Source organism: Triticum urartu, chromosome 5A (assembly GCF_056163025.1).
Source record: "Triticum urartu cultivar PI428250 chromosome 5A, HENAU_Tu73, whole genome shotgun sequence".
NCBI classification, from domain to species: Eukaryota; Viridiplantae; Streptophyta; class Magnoliopsida; order Poales; family Poaceae; genus Triticum; species Triticum urartu.
The window spans coordinates 641,367,999-641,386,107 of record NC_141877.1 but is presented as its reverse complement, the minus strand read 5'-3'; the positions used below and the strand labels follow the sequence as shown (position 1 = coordinate 641,386,107).

At 49.2% G+C, this 18,109-nt stretch overlaps 3 protein-coding genes across 5 annotated transcripts; 2 read left to right on the top strand and 1 right to left on the bottom strand.

Moving 5' to 3' along the window:
* The first annotated feature begins 2,186 nt into the window (after positions 1-2,186).
* LOC147973671 (uncharacterized) lies at positions 2,187-4,613 on the top strand. Its single transcript, XM_087522192.1, has 6 exons — positions 2,187-2,343; positions 2,440-2,527; positions 2,620-2,710; positions 3,390-3,474; positions 3,649-3,805; positions 4,096-4,613. Exons 1-6 carry the CDS (start codon positions 2,299-2,301, stop codon positions 4,209-4,211), a joined length of 582 nt encoding a protein of 193 aa, XP_087378318.1. The 5' UTR covers positions 2,187-2,298; the 3' UTR covers positions 4,212-4,613.
* Positions 4,614-5,681: 1,068 nt separating this feature from the next.
* LOC125507559 (uncharacterized) lies at positions 5,682-13,195 on the top strand. 3 transcript variants are annotated; one of them, XM_048672101.2, is made up of 6 exons: positions 5,682-6,193; positions 9,293-9,463; positions 9,598-9,677; positions 10,195-11,985; positions 12,059-12,221; positions 12,307-13,195. In XM_048672101.2, exons 1-6 carry the CDS (start codon positions 6,100-6,102, stop codon positions 12,933-12,935), a joined length of 2,928 nt encoding a protein of 975 aa, XP_048528058.2. In that variant the 5' UTR covers positions 5,682-6,099; the 3' UTR covers positions 12,936-13,195. The 3 variants fall into 3 exon arrangements, with proteins under 3 accessions (XP_048528058.2, XP_087378316.1, XP_087378317.1); XM_087522190.1 differs by lacking the exon at positions 5,682-6,193 and adding an exon at positions 8,599-8,824; XM_087522191.1 differs by lacking the exon at positions 5,682-6,193 and adding an exon at positions 8,602-8,824 and having other exon boundaries at positions 9,199-9,463.
* On the bottom strand, positions 13,173-13,864 carry LOC125511332 (EC protein I/II-like). Its single transcript, XM_048676678.2, has 2 exons — positions 13,598-13,864; positions 13,173-13,489 (listed from the first exon to the last, which is right to left on the bottom strand). Exons 1-2 carry the CDS (start codon positions 13,654-13,656, stop codon positions 13,288-13,290), a joined length of 261 nt encoding a protein of 86 aa, XP_048532635.1. The 5' UTR covers positions 13,657-13,864; the 3' UTR covers positions 13,173-13,287.
* Positions 13,865-18,109: the final 4,245 nt, after the last annotated feature.

Below are 18,109 nucleotides of genomic sequence, written 5' to 3'. Positions count from 1 at the left end.
GGGCCATGTGGCGCGATGCAGAGGCGGACCATGAATTTTTTTTAAGATGGGGCGAAGTCTCACTAAGATTTTTTTTTATGCGAATCAAAGGAGTTAATACACACTAACAATGCATACTACAAATGAATAACCAAATACAATGAAAATGTATAATGTTTCAATAGAAAAACAACCTAAAACATACCGATAATGCTTATAATGGCGTCTAGAAGACCCAGGCATTGGCAGTGCCCTACCCTTCTTCTGAAAATCTTCCTTAATTTTAACAAGAGCAATCTTTTGAAGATTTATCACTCAATGTAACACATCTTCCTTAATTTTACCAAGCGGACATGATAAATATACCTCTTCCTCCTCTTTCCTTTGCATTTGCTGGTTCTTTCCCCTTCTTTTCCATCTTATGGACAGAAGTCACAGAATTGCGCCGGCTGGGCATCTTATTAGCTTGTACGTATAATCATCTAAAAACAAAAAATTTGTGCGTACACTAGCATGAATGAAAAATATAATTGTATAAACAAAGTGGTAGTGGCTGCAAATAGTTCAGAGCAGAGGAGTGGTTCAGAGTTTCGGACCCTGAGAGATTACCAGCAAAATCCTCAACTATCGTCGCCCGCTGGAGCCGCTGCTTTCTGCTGCCGCCGCCCTCTAAGCCCCCAGCCAGTCGCTGTCGTCCGGCCGTCGGCTGCCCCGTCGTCGGTCGCCCACGGCCCTCCTCATCCTCACGACCTGGCCAGCTGCCGCCGCCGCGCTAGCTGCTTAGTGTTGCGTCGCGGCTGGGCGCCGTGTCTCGTGTGCGTGGGCGCTGGCTCGATCTCGACCGGTTGTTACTAGCCCAAGTGCCCAACAGCTGGATGCGTCACGTCGGCCCATCAAGCCAGGCTGGCCAGCCCTGGGTGCGGTCAAACGAGTCAAGCAATTCATTCAAGTATCGATCGATAGATGCATATGTATATTATTTTTTTGCCCAGAAGTAAGGTATGGCGGCTGCCATACCCTGCCCACTGGGGAGGTCCGCCAGTGGCGCGATGGATCCTGGACCTTGCCAGTGGGAGGGTTTCGATTTAAAATGTTCTTTTAGTTTGGTGTGTCCTGCTCAAGAAGATGAGATGACGACGGCTCCGTGAAGATGCAATAAGGTTCTCCCCGCCTAGCCGCTGTTCCGGTGGTGCGTCTAGCATCGTCGAAGGGCACGTGGAGGTGTGTCTCCGATAGATCTTGCGGGATTCGGCCAGTGGTTGTCTTTGATGGATCTGCTCAAATCTATTTCTCACTCGCCCGCGTTTATGTGTCTACAGGTTGGATCCTTCCGATCTACGCTTCTATTCATCAGGGCGACGGTTGATGTTCTGGTACGTTAGATATGTTGGGCATTAGCACAACGGCTTCCCAACTGTCTACCATAACAAGTTTTCCTCGACTCTGATGAGGGTGCGGCAATGACGGTGGTGGGCCTTCGGCTCACTTTAGTACTTTAGTTGCTACTAGGTGGTCTACGAATTTTGGATGTAATTTTTGTTATTTTTCTGGTGTTCGTTGTATCGCCATTATCGATGATGATTAGATCAAAAGTTTTCTCGCAAAAAAACATGTACATAGCAGATTCTTTTACAATTATACCAGGTTTAAACTTGATTTGCAGCTCAAGAACACAAAAAGATAGATTTCGTTGTGAAATGTATTAAATTCAAATTGGGCTATAAATTAGCCCATATACCACTATTAGTAGAACATAACATGCCCTTCCTGTTTCTTTTGACGTGAATGGAATTTTTCTTTGATCAAAAGACCTCATGGTTTCTTTTGCTCCAATGAATCTTTTTTTATCAAAAGGCATCATTTAATGTTTTTAATCCATTCACATTGAAATAAACTCTAAAATTATTGAATCGTAGTAAATTTATGTTACATACATGTGCTGCATTTTTCATTCTTTCTTCTCAAATTTAGTGAGGTTTTCCCGGTGGAGCCTCGTTTTGGAGGAATATTATCCCTGTTCTCCCACGAACAAAACACTGGCATCCAGTCAAAATGGATTTTTTTTTAAAACTAGTTTCTTTTAGGGCTTTTTGAAACTAGGTGGGGTAACCCAGCAACCAAACCCATCGTCTACTGGGCCGGCAATACCGACAGTCCCTACCTGATGGAAAATTGCGGCCCGCATAGTCATAGACCGTGTCGTGTTCTCTCGTTTGGGCCGCGACGAGGCAATCTGCCAGTCTGTACGGCACCACGCCGCTACCACCAGCCAAAAAAAAAAAAAAAAACCAGCCGCGGCCGCCGTCGCCTGCCTCGCCGATGGCCGCCGCGCCGTCGAGATGTCTCCTCGTCACCGGCCCACCGGTAAGCAGTAACCCCTCGAACCCCGCACAAAACCCTCCTCCCGCCTTGCCAAGCGCCTAACCACGGCCTCGGTCGGCCCGCCGCCGGTGCTCGCAGGGCGTGGGGAAGACGACGCTGGTCATGCGGGTGCTAGAAACCCTCAGGTCGTCCCACCCGCACCTCGCCGTCCGCGGATTCTACACCCGTACCGCCCCCCTCCAACTCCGATCTCCGATTCGTTTGCCCGTGCGGTTTGCCCCCAGAGATTTCACTCCCCGTCGTGCTTTCTGTTTGCAGGGGAGGTGAGGGAGAATGGGGAGAGAGTCGGGTTCGAGGTCGTGACGCTCGACGGGCGAAGCGGACCGCTTGCATCCTCTAGGATTTCAAGGTTGCCCTCAGCTTGCCTGCCCCTATGCTTGATTTGAATTCCTTGGCTAGCATATGCACGGCAATAGATTCTTACACTCGAGTTAACTGCATCTAGTTTCAATAAACTTGCTTGCGGTCACTGTTAAAATCCTTGTCTGATGGTGCACAGAGTTCTCTCTCCAAGTGATGGAACATTTCAGAACTTCCTTAAACCTGTCTATGTTGCACTTTTAACACTTTCCTACATTTCAAATGCCGCTGATGGTAGAAGAATGCCTCCTGACACCGATATTCAGCTTGTTAGGCCACTTGTTTATGTCTCGGATTTGTCGATAAACATCTGATCTCCAAACTCAATTTTATGTGAGACTAGTTAATGCCACTGCCAGTAATCTCAAGCATATGGTAGATTTTGGCTCTTCTCATTTTGGCACACTCCTGCCATGCAGAGTAACAATTAGGTAGAATACATAGCTCAAGAAGTATCATCTTCACATAATTTTGCGTCTTTCCGTGTCTTGTTTTCTGTCATGTTACTGTATAGCTTCTAATCAAGCTCAGTGAAAAGGTTTTAGGTATGGTCTCTGTTAGATAATTCGTAGTTTATTTTAGTGCTTTGTTGATTATATCCTTAGAGATTACTCATTGAACTATTTTATCTTAGTGATAATGGCATCTAAGTTTGTGGTATCTTGCAGCCCTGAGTCTGTTAGATGGCCTACTGTTGGAAAGTACAAAGTAGATGTAGCATCTTTGGAATCGCTAGCATTGCCTGAGTTACAGGTAAGCAGTTCCGAGATATTTCCCTGACCTTAGTTCGAATGGTAGGTTGCTAGTTTGTTCATACATGCCAGACATGTGTGATAATCATGAACCCAGGATTTAGACCAGTCTGTCAGATCACTGTTTACTATCGAAATGTAGCCAACAGCTTTATATTTCTTGTTGATTTATCAGGTCAAAGAAGATACAGATCTCTTCATCATTGATGAAGTGGGTAAAATGGAATTGTTCAGTTCAGCATTTTTCCCTGCTGTGATGAGAGTTATGGAGTTCAACATCCCTGTGCTGGCCACCATACCACTACCAAGATATGGCCGAGACATTCCTGGAGGTACCATTTTTAACAAATTGGGAACTTGACTGTACATGATATTGTATAAAGAGCATTGCATCGATTGTCTTTTAGTACCCGGTTCAGCCATGGGCACATTTTTATAACGATTGCTACAGTGTACCCAAGTGTGCTATGTTACATATATAAGAAATTAACAGATATCTCCAGCATGGGAGCAAGATATATTTTTACCACCCCATGCTTTTCTGTAGACGCATGCGAGTCAATCTTCTGACTATGGTCTCTCCTTGGGTCGTGACTAAAACATTCTCCCCTATAAAATGCAGTTGCAAGGTTGAGGAATCATCCTGGAGCAGATGTTTTCACCTTAAATACTGGCAACAGGGATACCATGAGAGAGAGTATCTACAATCAGTTGAGCAGATTGATGCAGAAGAGGTGAATACCTGAATTAGAAGCAGATTGGAGAAGTTTTTCTTGCCTCAAATGCTGGTAACAGGATACAAAGAGAGAGTGTATGTACAAGTCAGTTGAGCAGATTGATGCAGAAGAGGTGACATGCTACCCTTTTATTGTGATGATTTTGTTAGTCTTGGCCTCTTGGGTAATGCAGAAAATTACATCTTCCTTTGAGCAAAAGAAGGTAGAACATTAGAGATTTTACTTCAGTAATAGCCCATCATTAGCTTGTAACATACAGTTATGTCTTCAAGTGGTGTACCTGCATGACTGAGTCATCTTTTGTATGTTCACTGACTATGGATAGACCACTCGGCAAGCTATTTTCGTGTACGTCGCTGGTTAATCTGAATATATAATAAGCATTTCAATTTTTGCGGGTTTCCTTCGGTTCTTCGATCATGTATACAGATTCAATCACAGCAGTTATAGCTTGTAATGAAGCATGTGGTAACTTCTACAACAAGCATCACATGATCTGCCCAAGTTTTACTAATAGGCCATCATTGTTTTGCATATAGTGGGCACATGAATGATAACTCCAGCTTGGTATTCCCTTCCCCACTGTACATTTCATATTATTTGGAAAATTGCTTGCTATTGTTAGTTGTTCATGTTGTTCTTACTCTTGCACTGTCTATGAAAGATGGCCAAGTTGCTGCCTAGATGAATAATAAGAATGCATATGACATAACTTGATAGAGACACTTAAATCACATCCTCGCGATAAGAACTTATGGCTTCTCCTTGTGAGAGTTTGGAAGCACTAACGATGATTGATAATGACCAATTTACTGTGAATATTTTGAGATGATTTAGGTCTATTCCTGCGGGAGGTTGCACGTTCTATTATTTCAAGGTGTTTGTTAGACTCAAGACTGGCCAATTAGTATAACCGTTTTGCTTATTCTCACTGTCTTGGATCTTGTGTAAATCTTAGTCACCCAAAACTGCATGCCATTTAGTCTGATCTGCAGAAACTGTTCGATTTTATCAAACATAACTGGTCTCTCTGATCTGTATAGATTATAAATGTATCTAGGTTGGGATGGTGGTTTAGACATATGACTTATCAGGCACTTTAATAGGCAATCCCTTAGTAGGTTGGCAATCAAAATAAATCTTATGTGAGATATGATTTCTGATTATGAAGTACAGCACATGCAGATCCCAGTCCATCCATTTTCTTTAAAGAGCAGACTGGTTTTATATCTCAGAATCCAGCAGCAGCAGTCATGCACAATGATCGCGCCTATAAACAAACTGGAGTACAACAAGTTTGATATATCAATTCCGTAGTAAGATGCATGTAAAACCCGTGCATAGGTTACCGTCTGACGGGGCAAAGAGATGATTGATGGGTTCTTGCCCCTACATTCACAATTGTTCAAGAGTCTGCTGGACCACTACTGCTCAGACACCTTGTAGTGCAGTATTGCTTACCCCAGAAGCAGGCAGCAGCTTCACATGAAAACATGTTGCTGTGGGGGCTCTCCTGATCTGAACGATCGGCGGGAATTTTCACCGGAAGATGCACGAGCTATTATTCATTGGGGTGGGCACAGAATTAAAGTGTGCTGTGCTGATCATGGCTTCCCCTTTACAACCTAGGAGACCCGGTTCCCCTTTAAGCCCCTGCAGAAAGACGCCATTAGACGCCAATGCTCCGAGTCTGCTTGCTTATATTAGCAAATTGCAAGTGATTCGAGGATCATCTCGGCTGATTTTTTTTTATGGTGGTGTTTTAACTATTGGAAGCTCCTTTACACTTGTTGGCAGTGCTTTTGAAGGCAGAAAGCTCAAGGCAATCTCGAGAGGGATACGGCGGCCCATCGAGATATGCAAAGGTAAGTGCTTGTACATGCAGATCTATGCGTATGCAGAGTTGCGGACCGGATACATGCGCCATGGACGCAAGATGGAGCTGGAACAACCGAAGAGGGCTCCACGGACAAATCTACAAAGGTTGGTTGAACGAACCTACGAGCCTAATTATCAAGAAAATTCTCGTACCGTAGCCTTGAATTCATTCTCTCCGTAAAAATTGAAGATGAACAAATAATCCTCAACTTGCGAACTCATAAACATTTGCCGAATTCTGTGTGTTCACATACTGTTCTGCTGTTAGGATAATGTCACTGAAGAGTAGATAGAGTAATCTTTGGTTAACTTTTGGCCCGGGTCGACAGCACAGCGATCGCCCTATCGCCCTTGGCTTTAGGCAATGTGGGCTGTGGGTGTGGGGAGGGGGTGGTATTGATTCGATGGGGCACCCCACCATGTGATGTCTTGATCCAGGAGGGTCACAGGGTTAACTAGTTTATAAGCTCCTCTCTCTCTCTTTTTTTTGCTGGGTAGGGTAGTTTATAAACTCCAGCATGGATGTGGCATGATTTTCCCTGCCCCTTTGCATGCTTAGTTTAGTAGGGAGGAATGATGGCCGTGCATGCGCGCACGTCATGCATTTGATAACCATAGCCCCAACCAAACTAAACAAAACAGAAAGAGGTTCGGTCTTCCTACCGAAAGCACCGGCTGCTGCTCATTTGTGTATTCCACAGGGAATGATGCTTGGTTTGATCTCCCCATCCATCCCTGTTTTTCTTTTCCTAACACCTCTCAATCAAATGCCATAGAATTTTTATTTCACACTAGATTGTGGGTGGCGTGTGTGGAACCGCAGTATCTGTGTCAGTTGGCAGTAGTTGGGTCAGATGGATACATGTAACATGTATATTGAGCAGAGAATTAACGAGGAGGCGACCTTGAGAAACAATAATACATACAGGGCAGGCATACGATGCCCACTACTGCATCATGGCCATCATACCACGCCATAATGGACCATTCCGATGTAATGTACACGCCCCATTGTATTATCATCACTCACAGCACGCACCGGCCGGCGCTGGCTTTGGCCAGTGGCAGCCGCTAACCAACTAACCAGCCCAGCCAGCCACATCCATCAGACCATCACTAAGCTGGTAGTAGAACTAGTAAACAAGCCGTAGAGCAGACAGTTGTTGGCTGCTGACGCCAAGCCGGCCGGGTCAAGGCAGGGCAGGCGCATGTGCGTGCGTGTGCGAGGGACATTCCGGCCACGGCCAGTGAGGCGAGGCGACGCGGAAATCTCCCGCGCGTGGGGGCACTGGCGCATGCACGACACTGGTCCGGCCGGTCGACGGCGTGGGGCGTGGTGGCGCCGGTGCTGCTGTACCCCTGCCGGTCGGGGAGGAGATCGCCATTGAATTAATGAATCGATGCGGCCGGTGCTCGGCGGCTCCGGCTGCGCGGCCACCAGCAAACAGCCGTGGTGACGCTGCCGCTGCCGCTGCCACTTCGCCTCGATAGACCTGCTGGTAATATACGTCTGGTGCCGCGCCTAGGATGCGATGCGTACGCTCGCTCGCGGCGAGGATGGGGAGTGGCCTAGATTGTTGAGAAGGACGCAGGGCACATGTAGTTAGGCAGATCGCGTGTGTGCGTGTCATCGCCATCAAAACAATCATTTGTACGGTGCAAGCTAGGGATGATTACCGCGTGTTCCACCCGCCCAAATGTGGCCATTTCCCTAAGCTGGCCTTGGCGGATCTGCTGTACGGCTTGGGGTGCCAGGAACGATTCTCCCGCCTTGTATTAATATACTGTTAGTCTGTACTGGAGTATTAACAAAAGATGGGAGAATTGGTATTAGTAGTAGTACATCTCATCCAATTCCCACATGACATGGCCGATTCTATGATGGCCAGCACGCACAGGGCTGTCCGGAACGGAAACGGACGAGGAGGAGGCAGCAGCACCAGAACGGCGCCAAATGGAACGGCCTCCGCTCGTGCGGGCCGGGCAACGGAAAGCGTGTGGTTGCCGCACCAACCACTCCTACTCCTGGCTAGCTAGCCAGCCAGAGAGGGAGTCCTCGCCGCACCAAGCTGTCCTCTCCTCTTCAATCAATAACATAGTAACACTGTTATTATTAATCCCTAAAAATTTCAGCATATACTGTTAAAAATAGCGCCAGGGGGAATCTCTCCCGGCATCCCTTGAAAACGTCCAACAGGTAGAGGCTAACAGCACGGCGGCCGGAGAAAATGGCAGCACCATGGCAATGGCGTTTCCGATTATCGTATACGTAGTACTCCCTCCGTTCCAAATTACTTGTAATAGGTATAGATATATATAGATGTATTTTAGTACTAGATACATTCATTTCTGCGACGAGTAATTTAGAACAGAGGGAGTAAGTTAGTAATTACAGCAAGAGGGTGGGAAAGCTAGCGAGCGAGGCCGAGGCTTTCGCTTTCCCCGCTGTTGCTTTCCCTCCCGCCCCGTCCCGTCCCGTCCATGCATATGCATATGCATGGCATGGGCTCCTGTCCCGCTTGCCGCCACTACAACTACCGCCATTCATAAGCCTCGGGCAGGCTCGCGTAGCGCCATCTCTTCTTCTCTTCTCCTCCGCGGGAGCTAGCTAGCATTCTTCGCTGACCCGCCGGCGACGGGCGGCCGGCTAGCCGTGGTTCGCCCGCGGCGAGGTGGCGTAAGTACGCCGGCACTGGGAAGATCGATCCCTTGGATGCTCTTCTTGCCGGTTCATCGGTTCGTTCCTCGTCGACGATGCCTCCTGCTTCTTGGTCGATTCTTCTTGTTTAGCTAGCATTTGTTTTAGTTTTGCGTCCGGTTCGTTGCTTGTGCTTGGAGGAAATGCGTGCGATCTGCGTGCACGTGGTGGGGCTCGGCAGCTCAGCTTCCCCACCACCCACGTTGACGTCTCCGGACCGTCGCCGTCCTCCCCTGTTCATCTCCTCCTCTGCTTCCTCTCATGAATCTGACTAGCTTATTTCTTTGGAGAATTCCTTGCTTGTTGAATTTTGTTTTCACGCTTGCAAAAATAAACAAAAGATCTTTGGCCAATTGCTCTCCAATTTCTACTAGATTACTCTGTAATTTTCCTCATGAGAAATCTCTACTAGATTACTCTGCCCGAGAAGAAGAAGAAGAGAAGAAGAAGAAGAAGAAGAAGAAGAAAATTCAGAGTATGACATGATTTCCTGCAAAATTTTACAGGATATCGAGGTCAATCCCACCCGGCCATCGGAGATCCTAGTAGCCTCGCCACCGAAGCAGACTGCTGGATCTCTCTGAAAGTTGTGACCATGATGCAGTACCTGGACTTCTCCCAGGCCAGCACCTCCAAGAAGTGGACGGCCAACAGCAGCAAGAGGCAGCCGGGCCAAGGTACACACTTGCTGAATTTTAGAATCCGATCATTTCCAGATACCTTTGCACGCCATTTTCGTTGGTGGTGACAGTCCTGGTTCGTGATTGGGTTCGCAGCAAGTTTAATGGATCGTGGTTGGGCTTAATTGCAGGGTTCGATGCTCCGAGGAACAGCATGGAGTTCGCCATGGAGGCGCCCCACAGCTACGGCGTCTTCCAAGAGGACGTCCCGGTGAGTAGTACAATCCCTTCCCTGTTCATTCTCTCCATCTGTCAGACTAATTCACTGCATCATTTTCTTCCCTGGCCCCTGTATGCATGCGTCTGGTAAATTATTTTGTTTCCAGAAAAAGGACCTGGAATTCCTTTTTTTTCTTCTTCATTCCAGTCACAAACATTTCATGTTTCAGTTAGGTGGGTAGATCTTTCTTGACAGATGATATGTATTGTCCGTCCGTCCTTGGCAGCTCTGCTGCTAGGTGTACTTGTACCTGACTGTTGTTGCCTGAGAGGACAGCACAGAACACCCATTAATAATGCTGTCAAACAAACAGTAGACCGCCATCTACTGCTGGGCACAATCACGTTGCCCCTTAATTACCTGGCCATTCTCTGCATCATTGCTTGCCATCTTTTGCCTCCAATAAGTAGGAGGCCATATGTTGAGCTGCTGGCATTGTTCTTCTAGCTAGATTACTACTGCTTTTGTGGTGTGTCCTGACCAAAGTTTCATGTACAACTCTCTGCAGTACTCTTGCAACAGCATGAGGCAGTACCCAAAATCATCCTCGGCCCCAATCAAGAAGCTGATCCATGAGGACGCGTCCTTCAGGCCGAACGAAGGCCACAAGAGAGTGCCCAGCGTCATCGCCAGGTTGATGGGCATGGACTCGCCGCCGATGAACTCCGAGCTCACCACCCACCTGGATGATGCTAGGCAGGAGATGGTCGTCGCGAGGCCGGTGCCGACCAAGCATGTCTCCTTCGCGCAGCAGAAGAATCCTGTCCGGCATACGGCGAAACAGGAATTTTACACCTTCGACGACGCCGGCGACGACGAGAGGGACATTCTTGCTCAGCTGACCAAGAGGAGCAATGGTGGTGGAGGTGGTGGTGATGGGTGGAGCAAGCCGGTGCCGCGGGAGCACCCACAGGAGGAGGAGCTGCAGAAGTTCAAGAAGGACTTCGCGGCGTGGCAGGCCAGCAAGGTTTGGGAGCAGTCGAGGGCTCTGGAGCTGGACAGCCGGCATAATGTCGGCCACGACGAAGACGACAGGTGCTCGGAGATCGTACCCTACAGGTACCACCAGAAGGATCGCAAAGGGAGAGATGGCAGGCACGGCAATGACGCGCATTCGAGAAGAAGAGGCAAGGAGGGCGGCGGCGCGTCCATCTCCGGCAGCCGGACGTTCTCTCTGACGAGCGCGGACGACGGTTCTTCCGCGAGGCTGCCGCTCTCGAGATTCTATTACGAGGAGGAGGAGAAGCCGCTGTCGCCGACGAGGATCGTGATCCTGAAGCCCTGCCCGGAGCTGAGCGCCGACGACGTCGACGAGTCGTCGCTGGGCTCGCCGGAGCTGATGAAGAACGAGAACAACATGGAGGCGTTCCTGGAGGAGGTGAAGATGCGGCTCAAGATCGAGCTCGAAGGGCACTTGGCCCCCGACGACAGGGCGGCCGAACTGTGGCCCGACGTCCCCGCCGACCCGAAGCAGATCGCGCGGAACATCGCCGACCAGATCAGGGAGAGCGTCACCAAGGAAATGCACCACCCGGCGCTGCTACGCTCGGAGTCGACGCGGTCGTACCGCAGCAGCGACGTGCAGAGCCAGATGGACTACATATGCAGAGACGCAAGGAAGCAGCTCTCCGACCGGCTGAGGAACGTGCTCAGGAGGGAGCCGGAGGCAGACCAGCCGCCGCCGTTCGGCTCTCAGCGGAGACGGCCGGCCGCCTCGACGCCGTCGTCTTCGCCGTGGGACGAAGAGCCGCGGCCGAAGCCGACGAGTCCGCGGCGCGACGTGGCGAGGAAGGGCGACAAGAAAATCAGGAGCAAGGAGGAGAAGAAGCGCGCGATCGAGTCATCCGAAGTCCGGTCCTTCAGACATGGGTGGTACAAGAACTCCGCTACGGCGGCGGTCGTCGACTCCTCCGACGACGCGGCCTCGCCGAGGAACCTGATGAGGTCGTTCTCGGCGCCGGTGTCCGGGAACTTCGCGAAGTTCCTTTCGGAGGGGGAGCCAAAGGTGCTCGCCGGAGCGCGGGTGCAGCTGAAGCACGAGGGACATGGGGACTACTACGGCGGGCGGCCGTCGCCGGAGGAGGAAAGGCAGCCGAAAGGGAGGAAGGATGCGTTCGGCATCAAGGGGAAGGTGTCCAACCTGCGGCAGAACCTCGGGCTTAGAGCGAAGCTGTTCGGCAAGAAGCTCCACTCCGCCGCCGCCGACGAGTCGTCGTCATCGTTCTTCCTCGACGACTTCCCGCCGATGGGCACGCTGGTCACCGCCCCATCCGTCCTCATCCACCCCGGCGTCCTGCAGGTGAGGGACCGAACACTTGCTGTTGTTTCAGAATTCAGAGTGAGTGCGATCGATCTGACATGGGAATGTTCAGGAGAACTCCACCGAGGTGCCGCCGAGCCCGGCGTCGTGGTGCAGCAGCCCGCCAGATGAATTGATGATCCGGGGAGGTTACCCGAGCCCCGTCTCGCCGTTGGAGGCTTCCTTCGGTGAGCACCGGTCCCCGTTGAAGCCGGCGGCGAGCTCAAGTGCTTCTGGTAAGTAGTAGCAACTGCTGCTCATGTCTGAATTTACTTCAAAACAGTGTTCAGAGGTTATGTTTCTAACGAAATGTTGTCTCAGAACCAGGCAATTCATGCCTGGAGCAAGATCAAGCTGAAGAAATCCCACAAGCAAGTTCAGCAGTCCAGGACGATGACGACGACGACACGGCCGAGATGGATCACCCGACAAAAGCTTTCATCAGAGCCGTCCTCGTCGTGGCCGGCATGTACGGCCAGAACTCCGGCGATCACCTCTCATTAACCTGCCAACCGATCAAGCCGATCCCCAAGTGGGCGTTCGAGCAAGTCATCTGCTCGACACCACCTCCGGAAGCCGCTTCCGTCCATGACGTCGACCACCGCCTCCTCTTCGACCTGATAAACGAGGCGCTGCCCGGAGTCGCCCGCGGCTCGACAACACTGTGCGTGTTCAGCAAGTGGTACGCGGCGCCACCGAGAAGAGCGTCCGCGGACAAGAGGCTGCTCGACGGGCTGTGGAGATCCGTGCAGACGTGGCTGGAGCCGCCGAGCGTCGACGACGACGCCTACTCGGTGGACGGGCTCATCGGCCGCGACATGGGCGTGTCCCCCTGGAGCGGCGTGTTCCGCGACGACGTCGACGGGATAGCCGAGGAGATGGAGGCGGAGATCCTGTCGGAGCTGGTCGACGAGACGCTGTGGGACGTGCTGCTCAACGTAGGGGACTGACTGACTGACTGTGTGGTTGAGCTTGGTGTTCAGAGCATGCATACTTGTACAGTACATTTTGGGGTGTGTTTTTCTCTCTTCTTCTTGTGTTTTTTCGGAGTGCTTTTGCCGGATTTGTGATGAGATGCTGGTGAGTGAGTGAGTGAGTGAGTGGGAGATGTAACTAAGCTTGTGTGTGTGCGCTTGTGCGTGGAAGGATACCGAAGATATCTGTCCAGAGAAAATGCACAGGGAGACTGAAGATGAAGGATTCTTATTCATGCCATTAGTAGACTGAACAGAGCAGGTAACACTGGTGGTACATCTGAAGCAACAGACACACGGTACGCTACGAGTACGATGGATGGGTTGATCAGGCGGTGCAGAGGACGCAGGTGCAGGTGGGGCCGCAGGTGCAGTCGGCCCTGCCGGCGCCGTCGCCGGAGCCGAGCCTGCCGCAGGCGCACGGCCTGCAGGAGCAGTGCTCGCCGCAGGTGCAGGTGGTGTGCGCCACGGCCGCGGGGTTCACCGGCACCGCCCCGCCGCCGCCGCTGCTCTGCTTCTTCCCGGCGCACCTGCCCACACCGACACACGTCAGATCTAGCAAAAGGTACGCGACCCCTCGAGTAAGTAAGCAAGCTACTGCTGGCTGCAGAGAGATTGGAGTCACGGTGGGTGCCTGCCTGCAAGCGGCGCCGCCCGGGCACGGCACGGCGCAGCCGCACTTGTCGTCGCAGGGCATGGTCACGGTCACGGAAGCTGTTGCTTGGCGCCTTTCCTTCCCGGAGATTATCAGTCGGCAGGAGCCTTGCAGGGCGCGTGTGGCAATTTAGAGCTTGCCACGAGCGATGGAGATGGGTGCATGGACGCCAGGTGGGCGCAGCGGTGGCGGCGGCGCGCGCGCTCTAGGTGGTGTGGCCGCATGCCGGTGCCTTCTGTCCTACTACACCGGTGACAGACAGCAATCTGCCGGCACGGCAGCGCTTCGCTTGCGCGGCACGTGTCGGGACGAAGAACAGTTCGTCCATGCGTTCATGTCCGTCGCACTGCGGCACGACGAACGTACGCGTATGTACGGCTTCGTTTTGCCTCTTCTAATATTGACTTTGAAACTCTTGTAATGAAAGGATTTTCTACATAGTAGTGCGCAATGATCCATAGTTTCATGATTAGAAATAGTGTTGCTATTAAAATCAATGACGACATTGGCAACTATTTTCAAACGAAGAAATGATTGCGACAAGATGACCCAGTATCGGCCATGCTATTCAATATAGTGGCGGATATGTTAATGGTTATGATTGAGCATGCCAAAATTGATGGCCAAATTGATGGGTAGTGAACTATACAACTCATGGTGGTCTCTCTATCCTTTAATATGCCGATGATACGATTCTTTCATGGATCATGACCTCGAGAAAGCAAGAAATCTAATTAGTTTTATCAGCATTCGAGCAACTCTCAGAGCTTAAGTTAATTTTCATAAAAGTGAATTGTTTTGTTTTGGCGAGGCTGAAGACAAGGCCCATGTGTATGTTGACCTGTTTGGATGCGGGTTGGGCCAGTTTCCGATCACTTATTTTGGGATACCGATATATTATCGGAGACTCACAAATGTTGAATGAAAACACGTCAAGAAGAGGCTAGGAAAAAGACTGAGTAGTTGGAAAGGCAAACTGCTATCTCTGGGTGGAAGGTTGATCCTCATAAATTCAGTACTGAGTAACATGGTACTATATATGATTTCCTTCTTCCAGTTGTCGAAAGAAGTATTACATAGATTGATTGGATTACTATCAATCGAGATTGTTTTGCCAAGGACATAGCGAGAGAAAGAAATATTGGCTGGCTAAATGAAGTGTGGTTTGCCGTCCAAAGGACCAAGGCGGGTTGGGCATTCATGACCTTGATTAAGAGTAGTGCCTCCCCTCCGCAAATGGTTGTTTAAGTTATTGACGGAAGATGGTGTATGGCAAATCCTCCGAAGGAGAAAATATGTGTGTTCAAAGGCGGCATCACAAGTATACTGCAAGCCTGGGGACTCTCATTTTTGGGCGGGTCTAATGGCAACGAAGAAATGTTTCTTCCACTATGGTTCCTTCTCGATTAAGGGTGGCTCGAAAATTAGATTCTAGAAGGACAAGTGAAAGGATCGAGATGGGCCTAGAGGGGGGAGGGGGTGAATAGGTACAATTACAAAATTTAACTTACTTAGCAATTTTTAGGCAATAATGTGGAATATGAAGGTGAGCCTAACAATTACAAGTATGGTACTAAGAGCAAAGCAAGCTAAACATGTTGGGGAATGTAGTAAGTTTAAAAAAATCCTACGCACATGCAAGATCATGGTGATGCATATCAACGAGAGGGGAGAGTGTCGTTCACGTACCCTCGTAGATCGTTAAGCGGAAGCATTATGACAACGCGGTTGATGTAGTCGTACGTCTTCACGATCGACCGATCCTCAGTACCGAACATACGGCACCTCCGCGTTCAACACACGTTCATCTCGGTGACGTCCCGCGAACTCACGATCCAGTAGAGCTCGGGGAAAGTTTCGTCAGCATGACGACGTGGTGACGATGTTGATGAAGCTACCGTCGCAGGGCTTCGCCTAAGCACCGCTATGATATAACCGAGGTGGATTGTGGTGGAGGGGGCACCGCACAAGGCTAAGAGATCAATCGATCAATTGTTGTGTCTTTGGGGTGCCCCCTGCCCCTGTATATAAAGGAGCTAGGGGAAGGCGGCCGGCCAAGGAGGAGGGCGCGCTAAGGGGGGAGTGTCGTGGAACTGTCACGGCAGATGTCCTTAGTGTCAGGACTTAGTCGCGAGGCCAACGCATCTATGTGGTAGCTTGAGAGGGGTTGAGCGGGACGAGAGACGCGATGTTTTACCCAGGTTCGGCCCCTCACAGTGGAGGTAAAAGCCTACATCCTACTTCATTGATATTGATGATCATGATCACGGTTACAAGAGTGCTCTATCTCGAGAGCTATTGTCTAAACCTAACTTGTCCAACCTGTGGAACTTGTGAATCTTCTCCCCCTTTTGGGGAGCCCTGCCCCTCCTTATATATGTTGAAGGGGCGGTTTACATGTGGAGTCCTATTAGAATTAGGACTAGTCTATCTCTAATACAAACCGGATACAAGTCCAGGTCTTAGCTCCTTGTAAGATAATATTCCTCCTGCCTTTCCTCTTAAACCGGCCCACCATTAAACGTGAACCGGCCTTCTGGGTCTTGGGCCTTGTCATCTGTCTGTCCCGCACGCCGGATCACCAGTGAGTCATAATGACCAGGTGGGTTGCTTGTAAACCGCCAGGTCAAGGCGGGTCGCCAGTAACTCACCAAGTGTCAGTGGGGTCTTCAGATAATCCGCCAAGTCCGGCCGGGTTAACTTCCGGCCGGTTTACACCGCCAATCATGTAAACCGTCAATCCTCTGGCGGTTTACCAATGAAACGCCTAGTCCGGCCGGGTTATACTTCTGGCCGGTTTACGTCGTGGGGTATATCCCTGACATTAGCCCCCAAGTTTAGCTTGGATTTATTCATGGTAAACTTATGCTGCAAAATAAACACAAGAACAAATTTGACAGGTTATACTCCGGGTTAAGAATTTTTGTAAACCGGTACCTGATCATCCTTAAGTCCTTGTTATTTCCTCCTTCTAAGAAATCCGGGTCAACAGACCAGCTTCATAATCAATTTGCCGACATTGGTTTGTCACCAAGAAATATTGTGAAGAATACCTCCTTTAACTCAGCTCCCAAAGCACCGGTTTAAGAAATATGGGTCTGAAAATACTTATCTAATATTCAGCCGGTTTGAAGATATAAAACTTGCCGGTTTAATATTTACCAAAATGGCCGGATTATAAATATTGATGGCACCGGGTCATAATTGTTGTCGACACCGGGTCATGTAATTGATCTTCCTGATTTGCTCAAAACTAATAAAATGAAGATGTTCCTCCTTTATATGCATAATACCTGTAGCCCCCAAGTCTTAAGAAGAGAATATAGTGATAATTTAAGACTTGCTCCAATAAGTGTTTCAACCTTGAAGAAATCCGATTAGTTCATCTCAACCATATAAACTGAATACTCCATATATGTAGCCCCCAAGTGCTGGGTTGTCATGCTTGCAGCAACCTGGGACTTGTAATTGCTTATAAAACTTCAATCAGTGTAGCCCCCAAGGGCCGGCTCAATAAGATAATATTGAGCTGGGACTTGATATATTCTTCAATGAAAATAACATCATATGATGTAACCCCCGTCATGGGGCTTGAACCCACGTCCACAAGGTTAAAAGCCTTGTGCTTTACCAACTGAGCCGTGGATCCTTCAATAATAGATGAAAATCTGTGTACCTTGAATTATTGACATGAGCAATTGGTAGCCCCCAAGGGCCGGCTCATTATAATATGATGAGTCGGGTCTTCAATAAGACTAAAAATGACTTGGCATTAGCCCCAAGTGTCATGATGCATGCTTGCAGCGACATGAGACTTGCATGTAATCTCGATTTGAATAATGTAGCCCCCAAGTGCCGGGTTGTAAGCCTGCAGCGACTCGGGACTATTCCTTTCATTGTAGAATAAACCATATCCATTGATAATATAATCGCCATTGCGCTAAAGCGACTTTGAAAACCTCAATAATACCGGTTATTAATAACCATAATAAAATCCAGCCATGTTGGCTATTCAAGATAACATAATCCGGTATGAAAACCTTATTCATTCAACATCATAATGGAAATTCAGCCAAGTTTGGCTATTTGAATAATATAACCCAATGATTTATAAGCGCATGATTCCAATGGCACAATCCAAATATATATATACTGGCGACTTATAGTCCAAAGCCAGGCCGGTTTAACAAACCCAAACCTGTTTCTGCATATAACAAGTTTAAAGTGTCCTGGCGGTTTACCGCCGGACGGGTCATAATGCCCAACATATAACCCGGGTTTATAACCAAGGCTGCCCTTAAGAATAATCAAATATGAAATAGATCATACCTGTGTCATTGAATCACATTGTTGGTTTTACCAACTTTTTGTAGTAAAGGTGATAACCCCAATCTTAAGTACTGATAACTCCTTCCATATTGTGCCAGTTTATGATAAAACCGTGCCGGGCTGTGATAAACACCGGTTTACTCCATAATAGGATGGTAACAGAAAA